This window comes from Calliphora vicina, chromosome 2, assembly GCF_958450345.1.
Source record: "Calliphora vicina chromosome 2, idCalVici1.1, whole genome shotgun sequence".
Lineage (NCBI taxonomy): Eukaryota > Metazoa > Arthropoda > Insecta > Diptera > Calliphoridae > Calliphora > Calliphora vicina.
The window spans coordinates 31,580,663-31,594,473 of record NC_088781.1 but is presented as its reverse complement, the minus strand read 5'-3'; the positions used below and the strand labels follow the sequence as shown (position 1 = coordinate 31,594,473).

Sequence of the window (13,811 nt, the reverse complement as noted above, 5' to 3'; positions counted from 1 at the left end):
CTACTGAGTGCAAGAAACTTGTCTTTGTAAATAAAGTTTTTCAGCGTGGCGGCCTACGGCCGCTCTTACGAACTTTCTCCTCCATAGAACGCGGCAGGCGGCTTCGCTAAATAAAGCCTTTCTTGTAAATAAATTATTAAAAAGTATTTTTTTGAAGTGAAAGTTTTTAAATTTTTTATTGAACTTTCTTTTTTTTGTCAAATTTATTCCTAAATTCATATTTATATTTTACATTACCCATTTTAACACTTTTACTTTTTTAAACTTTAAATTTGTGACGTCTGAACTCCACAAAATTCAGATAACAGATAAATAAAAATAGCAGCTATCGTCTTATTACTACTTTAAATTTACAATGGTAAATACGATAGAAGTTAAATTAAAACATAAATACTTAAATTATTTTTTAAATATCATGGATATTATGTCACTCCAAAAGTGTCATTATGTCCATGGACTTTACGACACTTTACACATGGACATTATGTCAATGGACACTGTGACATGCCGCCGAAAGTTATACATTTGTGTAACTGTTTGATATACATATGTACATTAGAGTATGTTTGTTTTACGGATATCATAATTTTTCTGAAGGTCTTTGCGTAAATAAAAATAATGGCGACCTTTTTTTTGGAAAATTTTTACTCCATGTGGTGGTTCAATATACCTAAAGACGCGGATGTTGAGCACATTTTTCTGTAGAGCAAAATTGGTTGAATATATTGCAAATCTGATTTTACCACTCGATTCTGCATCAAAAACTACTGAATCTCACATATAATTGGTTTTTAAAATTTTGCATTCTTGTGAACTTTATGATTAATAGAGGGTTTTGATTTTCAATATTCAGTGGGAATGTATGAAAATTGTCAGATAGAGGGTTTTGCATTTTAATAAAAATATATTATTTTGATTTGATTTATGCCATCTGTCAGCATATGGAATTTTGATTAACTAGAATGTCATAACCTTACCCTGCGCCTTGGGGTGAGTATGATTCATCAACCACTCCCATTTTATTAGTAAATAGTTCTGACATATTTATAAAGCCGTGACCGAAATTTCAAGATGAAACCTATGCTGGAAGTATTTTTATTCATTAAAACATGAAACCTTTGTTGTTGTTGTGCCTAATTTTAAAAATCGATTAAATGAGTAATAAAACCTGGGTGATCAGCACCTGCTTCCTGTAATTTATTGCTTCAAAAACTTGTGTTTAAGCCCATTGTGCACTGCTAGGGTACTATGCAAATATAAAGAATGTGTACGGATTATAATACAATACATGCTGGCCAAATGAAATATTTTGTAAAAGTTGAACACTAAAATCTTGGCTGGTTAGATATACTACAAAATTTAAAAAAAAAAAACAAGTAAGAAAGTATAGTCTTTCAAGCCTATTCTTTTAAAATTTCAATAATTTATTTTCGTGAGTGTTTTTTGGAAGTGGGCTTTGTATAGGAGCAATGGTCAATTATTTGCCGATCGCCATGAAATTAGGACAGTTGATACATTTCCATATAAAACTTGCTCCTTTGTGGTCCTTAAAGTAAATTTTGAAATTTAGACGCGTGACTTCCTTCCATATTATTTTTATTTGTGTTGTAATATTTCGGGATACTGGTCATATTTAAGAGTATTGAGCCCGTTAATGTAATTTTCGGAAGTAGGCCTCATATGGAAGCTGGGGTCAATAACGACTCGATCCGCAAGACAGTTTTTTGAGTGATTTTTTAGTATATTTCTATGGATATTTATATAAATCTAGCATTTGCAGCCGATAAAGTCCTATTTTGGGATAGCATTTCTATGGTGTTTATGTGAAATAATTTTACCAGTTTAAATAGGATTCGTCCTTGGGCCAAATGTTATTGTAATATATTTAAAATTGCGATAGATTCTCCTTAATCTCCTAGATTTTTTACTCACAATGTTAGCAGTGGCTTAAAATTCTCACATTCCCCCAATGAAACTTTTCCGTGAATACCCTCTCTTTTATTTTAAATGTTTATTCATGCAATATACTCATATTTAATATGCTGCATACTGAGTTTAAACCATAAAACTACCTGCTTAACATCATTTAATTCATATATTCTACGTTCTGCATACATTCACTTGCCTCCAACAGAATGGCATATCCAACAAATTGACAACAACCACCGTGCCAGTGAAACCAACCACCTGTCTTTTCAAACTAAGTGGTGGGACAAAACAAAAAATGAAAAACAACAGTAACATCAACAACAACATGAGAAAATATTAAATAAAATAGCGTAAGTTATTTGTTGATATTTCCGCCAAAACCAAATTGTTTATGCTCTTAGTACAAGTGTTACTTTATTAACATGTTGTTTTATACAACATAGTTAGTTACTAGTTGATGTCGTTGTTGTTTTGTTATTATTGTTAAGTTATTACATAATATATAAGCCATGTTGTTCTATTTGAAATTTAGTTGTTGTTTTTTTTTTGTTATATTCATATTACATACATATATCTATGTTGTCGCGGCATGTTATATTTACAAATGACACTCCTTTATTGAATAAAGTTGGTATAATGTATAGCTGCTAACATATGTTACAGATTATTTTGAATTTCTTTAAAAGTAGAGAGTTCTATATTCATTATTCATATCTACCACTTTAAGATTTTCATTAGTATCGCTCTAAACCCTCTAGTTAACGAGTTACAGGCAAATTTCGATTTCTTTGAATTTTGTATGAAAAACTCGATTTTTAGTGGGAAATATGGGTGATCACGAGTTATAGGCAAATTTAGATTTCTTTGAATTTTGTATGAAAAAATCGATTTCTAGTGGGAAATATGAGTGATCACAGATTTTCGATATTATCGCTCTAAACCCTTTAGATACCGAATTATCAGCAAACTTAAATTTCTTTGAATTTTGTTTAAAAAAAATCGATTTTTAGTGGGAAATATGAGTGATAACAGAATTTCATTGTTATGGCTCTAAACCCTGTAGTTATCGAGTTATAAGCAAATTTAGATTTTTTGAATTTTGTATGAATAAATCGATTTTTAGTGGGAAATATGAGTGATCACAGATTTTCATTATTATCGCTCTAAACCCTTTAGTTATCGAGTTATAACCAAATTTAGATTTCTTTGAATTTTGTATGAAAAAATCGATTTTTAATGGGAAATATGAGTGATAACAGATTTTCATTATTATCGCTCTAAACCCTTTAGTTATCGAGTTATAATCAAATTTGGATTTCTTTGAATCTTATATGAAAAAATCGATTTTTAATGGGAAATATGAGTGATCACAGATTTTCATTATTATCGCTTTAAACCCTTTAGTTATCGAGTTATAACCAAATTTAGATTTTTTTGAATTTTGTATGAATAAATCGATTTTTAGTGGGAAATATGAGTGATCACAGATTTTCACTATTATCGCTGTAAACCCTTTAGTTATTGAATTATAATCAAATTTAGATTTTTTTGAATTTTGTATGAAAAAATCGATTTTTAGTGGGAAATATGAGTGATCACAGATTTTCATTATTATCGCTCTAAGCCCTTTAGTTATCGAGTTATAAGCAAATTTAGATTTTTTTGAATTTTGTATTTAAAAATCGATTTCTAGTTGAAAATCACAGATGATCACAGATTTTCATTATTGTCGCTCTAAACCCTTTAGTTAACGACTTGTAGGCAAATTTAAAATTCTTTCAAATTTGTGGGAAATATGAGTGATCACGGATTTTCATTATTATCGCTCTAAACCCTTTAGTTATCGAGTTATAAGCAAATTTAGATTTTTTTGAATTTTGTATTTAAAAATCGATTTCTAGTTGTAAATATGAGTGATCACAGATTTTCATTATTGTCGCTCTAAACCCTTTAGTTAACGACTTGTAGGCAAATTTAAAATTCTTTCAAATTTGTATGAAAAAATCGATTTTTAGTGGGAAATATGAGTGATCACAGATTTTCATTATTATCGCTCTAAACCCTTTAGTTATCGAGTTATAAGCAAATTTAGATTTTTTTGAATTTTGTATGAAAAAATTCGATTTGGGAAATACGAGTGATCACAGATTTTCATTATTATCGCTGTAAACACTTTAATTAACGAGTTATAAGCAAATTTAGATTTCTTTGAATTTTGTATGAAAAAATCGATTTTTATTGAGAAATATGAGTGATCACAGATTTTCATTATTATCGCTCTAAACCCTTTAGTTATCGAGTTATAAGCAAATTTAGATTTTTTGTGAATTTTGTATTTAAAAATCGATTTTTAGTGGGAAATATGAATAATCGCAGATTTTCATTATTGTCGCTCTAAACCCTTTAGTTATTGAATTATAATCAAATTTAGATTTTTTTGAATTTTGTATGAAAAAATCGATTTTTAGTGGGAAATATGAGTGATCACAGATTTTCATTATTATCGCTCTAAGCCCTTTAGTTATCGAGTTATAAGCAAATTTAGATTTTTTTGAATTTTGTATTTAAAAATCGATTTCTAGTTGGAAATATGAGTGATCACAGATTTTCATTATTGTCGCTCTAAACCCTTTAGTTAACGACTTGTAGGCAAATTTAAAATTCTTTCAAATTTGTATGAAAAAATCGATTTTTAGTGGGAAATATGAGTGATCACAGATTTTCATTATTATCGCTCTAAACCCTTTAGTTATCGAGTTATAAGCAAATTTAGATTTTTTTGAATTTTGTATGAAAAAATCGATTTTTAGTGGGAAATATGAGTGATCACAGATTTTCATTATTATCGCTCTAAACCCTTTAATTATCGAGTTATAAGCAAATTTAGATTTCTTTGAATTTTGTATGAAAAAATCGATTTTTAGTGGGAAATACGAGTGATCACAGATTTTCATTATTATCGCTCTAAGCCCTTTAGTTATCGAGTTATAAGCAAATTTAGATTTTTTTAATTTTGTATGAAAAAATCGATTTTTAGTGGGAAATATGAGTGATCACAGATTTTCATTATTATCGCTCTAAACCTTTTAGTTATCGAGTTATAAGCAAATTTAGATTTTTTGAATTTTGTATGAAAAAATCGATTTTTAGTGGGAAATATGAGTGATCACAGATTTTCATTATTATCGCTCTAAGCCCTTTAGTTATCGAGTTATAAGCAAATTTAGACTTTTTTGAATTTTGTATGAATAAATCGATTTTTAGTGGGAAATATGAGTGATCACAGATTTTTATTATTATCGATCTAAGCCCTTTAGTTATCGAGTTATAAGCAAATTTAGATTTTTTTGAATTTTGTATTTAAAAATCGATTTCTAGTTGGAAATATGAGTGATCACAGATTTTCATTATTGTCGCTCTAAACCCTTTAGTTAACGACTTATAGGCAAATTTAAAATTCTTTCAAATTTGTATGAAAAAATCGATTTTTAGTGGGAAATATGAGTGATCACAGATTTTCATTATTATCGCTATAAACCCTTTAATTATCGAGTTATAAGCAAATTTAGATTTCTTTGAATTTTGTATGAAAAAATCGATTTTTAGTGGGAAATATGAGTGATCACAGATTTTCGTTATTATCGCTTTAAACCCTTTAGATAAATTATAAGCACATTTAAACGAGTTTTAGGCAAATTTAGATTTATTTGAATTTTGTTTTTTTATCATCATTATTATAGTTAACGAATTGTTACCACAGCTTTTTAATAGAATTTTAAAGTTATATTGGGTGTATGACTTCAAATGAGGTAATTTTTTTTAATAATACTTTTAGAACACTTTCATTGTTAAAGTGTTTGTATTTTGCACAAATCAAGAATTAATTTATTTTAGAATTTCTGACATATAATTTAAACATTAGGAAAGAATTAAAATTTTTAGTATTGATAATTCAATCAAATTAAAATTTAAAACATTTTTATAAAACCGTAGAGAAAATTTAATTTGTGTAATTTTTTTACTAACTCATATACAGAGTTAGTTTTTTTTTTGCTAACACATAAGTATATATACTTTGGCTTGTTATTCTTTGATTTGAAACTTGAATATTTTCCTTACACAGTTTTTGTTAACTTTGTAGTTTCGTTTTATAAAATTTTATTTGACGGTTATAAATTAAATTTTATAAAACGAAATCATTAGATATGTTACTGTTTATTTAGGTGTTAAAGGGAGATGGCAATATTATTATTTTAAGTTTAGCTAGTAAGTAAATAAAACACTTTTCGTTTTCTTTTCATAAACGTTATAAAATATTATATGTTTATTGACCTTTTCTTTAGCGGGTGAATTTTATATATTAAAGTAAATATGTATATAGCAGTTTTAGAAATTTTAGGTTAAGGATTATAATCATATATTCATTAGGGTTTAATTCTTTTAAGTATTTAGGGTTTAGATTTAAGGGTTTTCTATTCTGTGGTAGGTTTTAATTGTTTTTAACTTTAGGATTAGATATTTATTTAGATTTAGGGTTTTATATTTTTAAATATCTTTAGTTTTAAGTTTTAACACTTTTAATTATTTTTATAGTTTTTTAATTAGGGTTAAGTTTTAATAATCTTTAATGTTTTTAATTAAGATTAAGCTTTTAACTAGGATTAAGTTTTAATTATAATTTTACACAATTTTAATTTTGAATTATAATTCTGTTTTAAACTTTTAGCACCTTTTAGCTTTTTTATTAATATTTAAAAAACACTTGAAGGGTGATATCTGCTGCAGTTGCTTTTTACTGTGTGGTTTTTTAGAATATGTGATGTTTGTTGGTTTTTTTTCTCTTCTGCTTTGTTGTTGATGAAGTTGGCTGTAGTTGAAGAGATGCCACTGGGGTCACTTTGCTGACAGTGTTGGTACTTTGGTACTTTTCTGTTCACAGCGTGAACATTCTCCCCCGCCAAGGCAGTTCTGTAATAAAAAACATTGACTTTAGTGCATATTCAGTGTTATGGGTACTATATATGGATATGTCATTTATTTAAGTAAAAAAATACTTAGGGTTTTGAGTTTAAAGGGTTATCCGGAGTAGGGGCCCATAATGATCCAACCAAGAGTTGTATCTTGAGCAATTAATGCTCCACCCTCAATGTGGAGAACATTTGATTTTAAAATGGAACTATATAGATCTCCACCAAGTTCCAGTTCCACGGCTGCGTTGGAGAAAAATTTTGGGTCCGCTAAGGCCAAATGTTCAAATTTTTCTTTGACTGACTCTTTAGCTGCCGAAGAATAGGGATTTTTGGGTAAATCATCAGAAACCATAACGTATAAATCAAATTTAGTGATTGATGACATATTTGGTGATAGAGTAATCTTCACATATGTGACATCATCTAGTTTAAAAGTCCCTAGTTTGTAGTCTCGTACAAATATGCTGGCTATTCTGGATGACGTGGAGCTAGGGTTAATGATTGCTCTGGCTGCAACCCAACCATCATCAGTCATTATATGTACTTCCGCGGTGGGAACAAAAACTTTGTTCAATGAAGTTGGCAGCTGGTTTGTCAGAATGTTCAACTTGTTGTCCTTTGACCCTTTTGATGTTGGAGAAGTCTTCTTTGTTTTGTTATGAACCTTGGTTATAGTTTTGAGGATCTTTTTATGTCCATGCAAAATTGTGTGGTGTTTTAAGCCACATACATTACACCGCGTGGTATTCCTACACTTGTCTATCAAATGACTCCTAGCTAGACAATTTGAGCAGTAATGTAGCTGGGTAATTGTTTTATATTTTTTCTCCAAATTGAAGTTTGCAAATTTTTTACATTTAATAAGACGATGATTAGCCTTACAAATGCCACATCCAAAATGCCGACTTTGGGTTTGAGTATTGTCGACTTCAGAGTTACTTCTCCTGTTAGTGCGTTTAGCAACACGACCTTTGGAGTTTTGATTATTGGGTGCCATCTTCTAAATGAAATGAAATTTATATGAATAAAAATGAGTTAATGAATGGGTGAGTTTGGGTAAAGTGTTAGTTACAAAAATAAAAGTGAAAAATGAGTTAGTGTTTTATGAGTTGGGTAAGTAAATAAAGTAAATGATATTAGTGTTAACTAGTAGAGTTATACTAGTTTGTGGGTAATACAATAACTTTCGTTATAGGTCGAGTTAAACTTCCTGTTGCAGTGCGTAGTTCGACAACTCTGACTCGTCCGTCAGATCCCGGAATAGCTTTAACAACTCGACCCAGCAACCATTCGTTTGGTGGAATATTTTCCTGTTTAATGACAACTAAATCATTTACTTCAATTTCTCTTTGAGGGTATTTCCACTTATATCTTTTGTGTAACTCCTTGAGGTATTCTTCCTTCCACCTTCTACAGAAATGGTGATGCTGAATCCTCAGTTTCTGCCATCTATTTGCAATAGTCACGTTTCCGTCACTAAAATCGGGTTCGGCAGGTGTTAACAAAGGCGAACCAATCAAAAAATGACCTGGGGTTAATGGGTTTAGATCGTGTGAGTTCTCACTTGATGGGCTGAGTGGTCTTGAGTTAAGACACCCTTCAATCCTTGCCAGAAGGGTAGCGAACTCTTCAAATGTGTGTCGGGTTGTTGTTGATTTCTTCAGGTGGCTTTTGAAGCTTTTGACGCCAGCTTCCCACAATCCTCCCATGTGTGGAGCTCCGGGTGGAATGAAATGCCACATCAGGTTTTGAAAACTGTTGGCTTCAATGACTGAACATCTTAGCTGCTTAAGGAATTCCTGCCGCTCTTTCCTCAGTAGTTGACAAGCTCCAACAAAGTTAGTTCCGTTGTCTGAATAAATGCTGGCAGGGCATCCCCGCCTCGAAAAAAATCGGGCGAAAGCCGCCATAAAGGCTTGGGTAGACAGATCTGATGTAGGTTCTAAATGAATTGCCTTTGTTGCAAAGCATACGAAGACACAAACGTAGCCTTTGGTGATTTTACATGCTCGGGCAGCATACGTTTTTATGTCAAACGGTCCAGCAAAATCAACTCCAGTATTGTAAAAGGGTCTTGACAATTGGGTACGTTCTGGAGGTAAAGCGGCCATTAATTGGGTAGTTTGGCGCTGCTTATATCTTGTACATTGGGTACATTGATCAATTATGAAGCGTATCAGATTTTTGAGCTTTGGAATCCAATAGCCCGACCGTATAACGCGCAACATAGCTTGATTTCCTCCGTGTAGACTTATCAAATGAACGTGATTTGTAAGCAATTTTGCAAAACAACTCTTGTAGGGTAGAATAATTGGGTGTCTTTCATTGTATGATAGACAACTGGAATTTGCCAAACGACCATTTGCTCGTAATATGTTTTTCGTGTCTAAAAAGGGTGTTAGGGTAGAAAGAGTACTTTTTCCGGGTATTGGAATTTTCCTCTTTAAACAATTATACTCTTCAGGGTAATATAGAGTCTGACATATTATTATAAGTTTATCTTTTGTTGTGCTGATCTCTTCTGCATCCAATTGAATGCTAGGGTGTTCAAACAATAATTTAAATCTGTTTTTAGGATCAGGATGTGTATTTTGATTAAGTTCAACTCTCTGATGACGGGTCAATTGTCTTGGGGTACGAGAGATTCGATCATAAAAACGATAAACATATGAAAAGACTCGAAGAGCTCTAGACCATTTTGAGAAATCTTTAAGAATGTCTATTTGGGTTGTTACTGTGTTCGCGTAACTTTGAGCAGTTTCAGCTTGAGTTATATAGGGTTGGGTTGTAATAGGCCATTTGGACGCAGATTCTTTTAACCATGAGGGTCCGTTCCACCACAAACTGTTGTTTGTCAGCTCTTCGGCAGTACATCCACGGCTGGCAAGATCGGCTGGATTTTCGTGTGACACGACGTGATTCCAGTTTTCTACTCCGACGGTATCCGATATAGCGGCAACACGGTGAGCTACAAACGTTTCCCATGATTTTGGATGCTTACTAAGCCAGGCTAAAACAATTGTGGAATCTGTCCAAAAATATACTTGGTGTAAGGGTAAATTGAGTTGAGTTAAAACGTTGTGGAACATTTTTGCCAACAACACTGCACCGCATAGTTCTAATCTGGGTATTGATAGAACTTTTATGGGCGCGACTCGCGTTTTAGCGAAGAGTAGGGTAACTGTATTTGGCCCATCAATGGGTGTAACTCTTGCATATAGAACTGCTGAATAAGCTTTTTCTGATGCATCAGAAAAGCCATGAAATTCTATTTTTGATGAGGGTTCAAAATTAATCCATCTTGGGATTCGAATTTTATTAATATCATCATAAAATTTTAAGAATTTCAACCATTTTGTTAGGGTAAGTGGTTTTAGACATTCATCCCAGTCTGTTTTATCTTGCCAAACTTGTTGCATAATGATCTTAGCAGACACAACAATTGGTGCTAACCAACCCGCTGGATCAAACAGACGAGCGATATCAGATAACACTGAGCGTTTTGTGTACGAATTTCTCTTCTCGATAGTGGGTACGCTGAAGAAAAAGAAATCTTCTTTTGCATTCCATCGAATACCTAGGGTCTTGGTATTATGGGAATCTGGTAGGGTGAGTAAATCCACATCAAGTAAATGATCTTCGGGTAAAATGCTTAACAGATCAGGTGTATTTGATATCCATTTCCTTAATGGAAATCCTGCGGAATCTAACACCGTAATCATTTCAGTTTGAGCAATTTTTGCATCTTTAATTGTATGGGCACCAGATAAAACATCGTCAACATACATATTGTTTTTCAATATATGAGATGCAATCGGGTGGGTATTTTCAACTTCTTTAGCCAGTTCAAGAAGAGTTCTAATTGCTAGATAGGGTGCGCAATTAACTCCGAACGTGACTGTTTGAAGTTCATAGTCCTTTATGGGTTCATTAACGCTTTTACGAAATAATATTCGCTGAAACGGGGTGTGGGTAGTGTTCAATAAGATCTGCCTGTACATTTTTGTAATATCGGCATTAAAAACGATCTTATAAAAGCGCCATTTTAATATTACAATAGATAAATCCTGTTGTAATGTAGGACCAATAAATAGAGCATCATTTAAGCTGTTGCCGTTCGAAGTTTTGCTGGAAGCATTAAAAACTACTCGAACTTTTGTCGTAACACGATCGGGTTTGACAACAGCATGATGGGGTAGATAATAATAAGTCGTGGAAGAACTGTTTGGGTTAAAATTAACTGCTTTCATGTGACCTAAGTCAACATATTCTTGCAGAGCGTTATCGTACTCAGACTTTAAAGTAGGATTCTTCATCAAATTCTTCTCGTTTCTTAAATATTGTGCCATTGCCACATGGCGTGAGTTTCCTAACTCTAGCTGCGGGGTTCGAAACGGAAGATCTACTTGATAACGGCCATTGGGTAAGCGTTGGGTGGTTTTCGTGAAAATATTTTCACATACAGTTTCTTCTACCGACTTAATGGGTTTTTGTGGGATTTCTTCAATTTCCCAAAACTTTGTTAAGCATTTATTAAGTGTAACTGCGCTGAAATATGAAACTATTGTTTGGGTTCTGTGAGTCTCTTCGACAGGTCCAGTCAAGATCCAACCAAATTCGGTATCTTGAGCTATTAGTGTGTTAAGAAAATCTTTCTTAACGCCAGATTTTAAAATCTGTGGGTAGAAATCACTTCCTATAATGAAGTCGATAGGTCTACTTTCGTAAAACCTTGGGTCTGCTAACTGAATCTGTTCTAAATCTTTTATGATATTTGGGTTTATACTTTGGGTGGGTAATGTTCTAGTTAGCGTTTTGACCACTATCGCTTGGATTTCTAAACTAAAGTTTCTTTGGGTATTGGACCTAAGAGTAACTTCACACATTTTGTTTGAACGAGCTGATACAACTTCGTTCAAACCAGATATTTCAGCTATTATGGGTTGTGTGGGTATGTGTAATTTTCGTCTGAACTGATCAGAAATAAACGAAAAATCTGACGCTGGGTCTATTAGAGCTCGCGCTGGAAATATAGAACCATGAACTTGGACATTTAAAACAGCTGTCCCTAAAAGTTTTTTCCGGTCATCTAATACGCCATCAGTTTGGTTGGTCAGTGTTGAAAACGACTGCGACACATTCCGTGTTGATGTTGATGGTTGTTCATCTGTCGGGTTAGAGTTCGTACTAGCGTGTGTATTAGAGTTCGACGAGGGTCTGTGAAGAAGAGAGTTATGTCTTCCGCCACAATGTCTACAAGTAAAGGTACTGTGACATTCTTTAATGCCGTGAGAAATCGCTAGACAATTATAGCAACAGCCATTTTGTTTAACAAAATTAATCCTTTCGGCTACTCCCATTGAGATAAAGGAGGGGCAATCTCTCAAAGTATGATTTGCTTTACAAAGCTTACATACAGAGCCATTGAGCTTACTAGTGTTTTGGGTTCGGGTGGAGTTTGAAGGATTTTGTTCGGGTTGAGGCTTTCTCTTGGCATGGGTATCTTTTTTGGGTTCTTGGGTAACATTATTTACAAATGTATTGCCTTTTCGCTCATTTTGGTTCTTACTGTCAGAATTTTGTTTATTTCTTGGGTATGTGTTTGGATTCTTGATATCATTAACAGATTCAAGTCCTTTATATGTGTTTGTCAAAAATATGTCCATTTCAGTCCAACAGGGTATATTGGAACTGTCTCTTAGGGTTTTCTCAAAATCTTCGAGTGTTTCTTTGGGCAGTTTAGACGAACAGAGATATACGAAAATTGGATCCCAATTATCTGTATCAATATCTAGTGTATTTAGATTTGAAATACAACTATTTATTTTTCTCTGTAATTTACGAATAGCTACACCACATTGGACATTGACATATGGTAGATTGAATAAAGTTTTCAATTGTGCATTAATTTGCATGCGTTTATTCTCATATTGAGAAGTTAGCAGTGTCCAAGCGATAACAAAGCCATCGTTTGTCAATGGCGCACTGTCAACTATTTCTTTGGCCTCCCCGCGGGTTTTTTGTTTTAAGTAAAACAATTTTTCTACCCCACTAAGGCGAGAGTTATTACCATAAATGGCTTTGAACATATCTCGGAAAGATGTCCAAGATTTGTAATCGCCATGGAAATCTTGCATGTCGCAAGGGGGTACGCTAAATGATGAGCTAGGTGCTGAGTGGGTTACAGGGGTAGGAGGAGTAGAAGGGGTAGGAGGGGAATTTTTCAAGGTTTCCAGTCGGGTTGCTTCTGCTAGTGCTGCATCAATGGAAATAATTCGAGATCTGAACAGAGATTTGGCTTTGGCGTATTCTCGGGTGAGTTCATCTATGTTGATGGTAGCAGCTTTCTCGGGGTCATCCATTAGTTCAGATTCTCGAACCCATTCATATCTGGTGGAAATCTTGTCCCATATTTCCTCCAGTTCTCGTTTTTGGTACTGGATAGCGGCTAGGGTGAGATATTCATCGACGGTCTTCTTGTAATTGTCTTCAAAGGAAGCTAAATCCACTTGGATATAGCGCATGAAACTTGCGGCCATTGATTTTAAGGAGGGCATTTTTATAAAAAATTAGTAAACCTCAAAAAAATTAGGGTAAATGGGTAAAATTTACGAAATAGTTGACGTGGGTTGTGTGTACCAGCGAGTAAATTTCCTATTGGGTGTGTTTTTCACAGTAAATAATATTGTGTTGCAAAAAAACGTCAATATTAAACTTTTTCAACACTTTTAGAAAAAACCTTGTAAATTTCTATGAAGGGGGTGGGTGGGTTTAAAAACAAGTTTTTCTAATTAAAAGTTTTGAACAATCCGTAAAAATAGTAATTTTCAATAAAAATATATTTAGGAAATTTTTTGTAAATTGTAAACAATTCACTTACCGACTCTGCTGGATTATAGGGTACTATTGTGT

The 13,811-nt window shown here is 32.9% G+C and overlaps 1 protein-coding gene across 1 annotated transcript; it reads right to left on the bottom strand.

Annotated features, from left to right (window-relative positions):
* Positions 1-8,059: 8,059 nt before the first annotated feature.
* LOC135950372 (uncharacterized) lies at positions 8,060-13,456 on the bottom strand. Its single transcript, XM_065499919.1, has one exon. The coding sequence runs from the start codon at positions 13,454-13,456 to the stop codon at positions 8,060-8,062; it is 5,397 nt and encodes a 1,798-aa protein (XP_065355991.1).
* Between the last annotated feature and the right edge of the window lie 355 nt (positions 13,457-13,811).

Excerpts from the sequence above, each read along its gene's own strand:
- LOC135950372 (XM_065499919.1), bottom strand. The coding sequence starts at position 13,456 with ATGCCCTCCTTAAAATCAATGGCCGCAAGTTTCATGCGCTATATCCAA.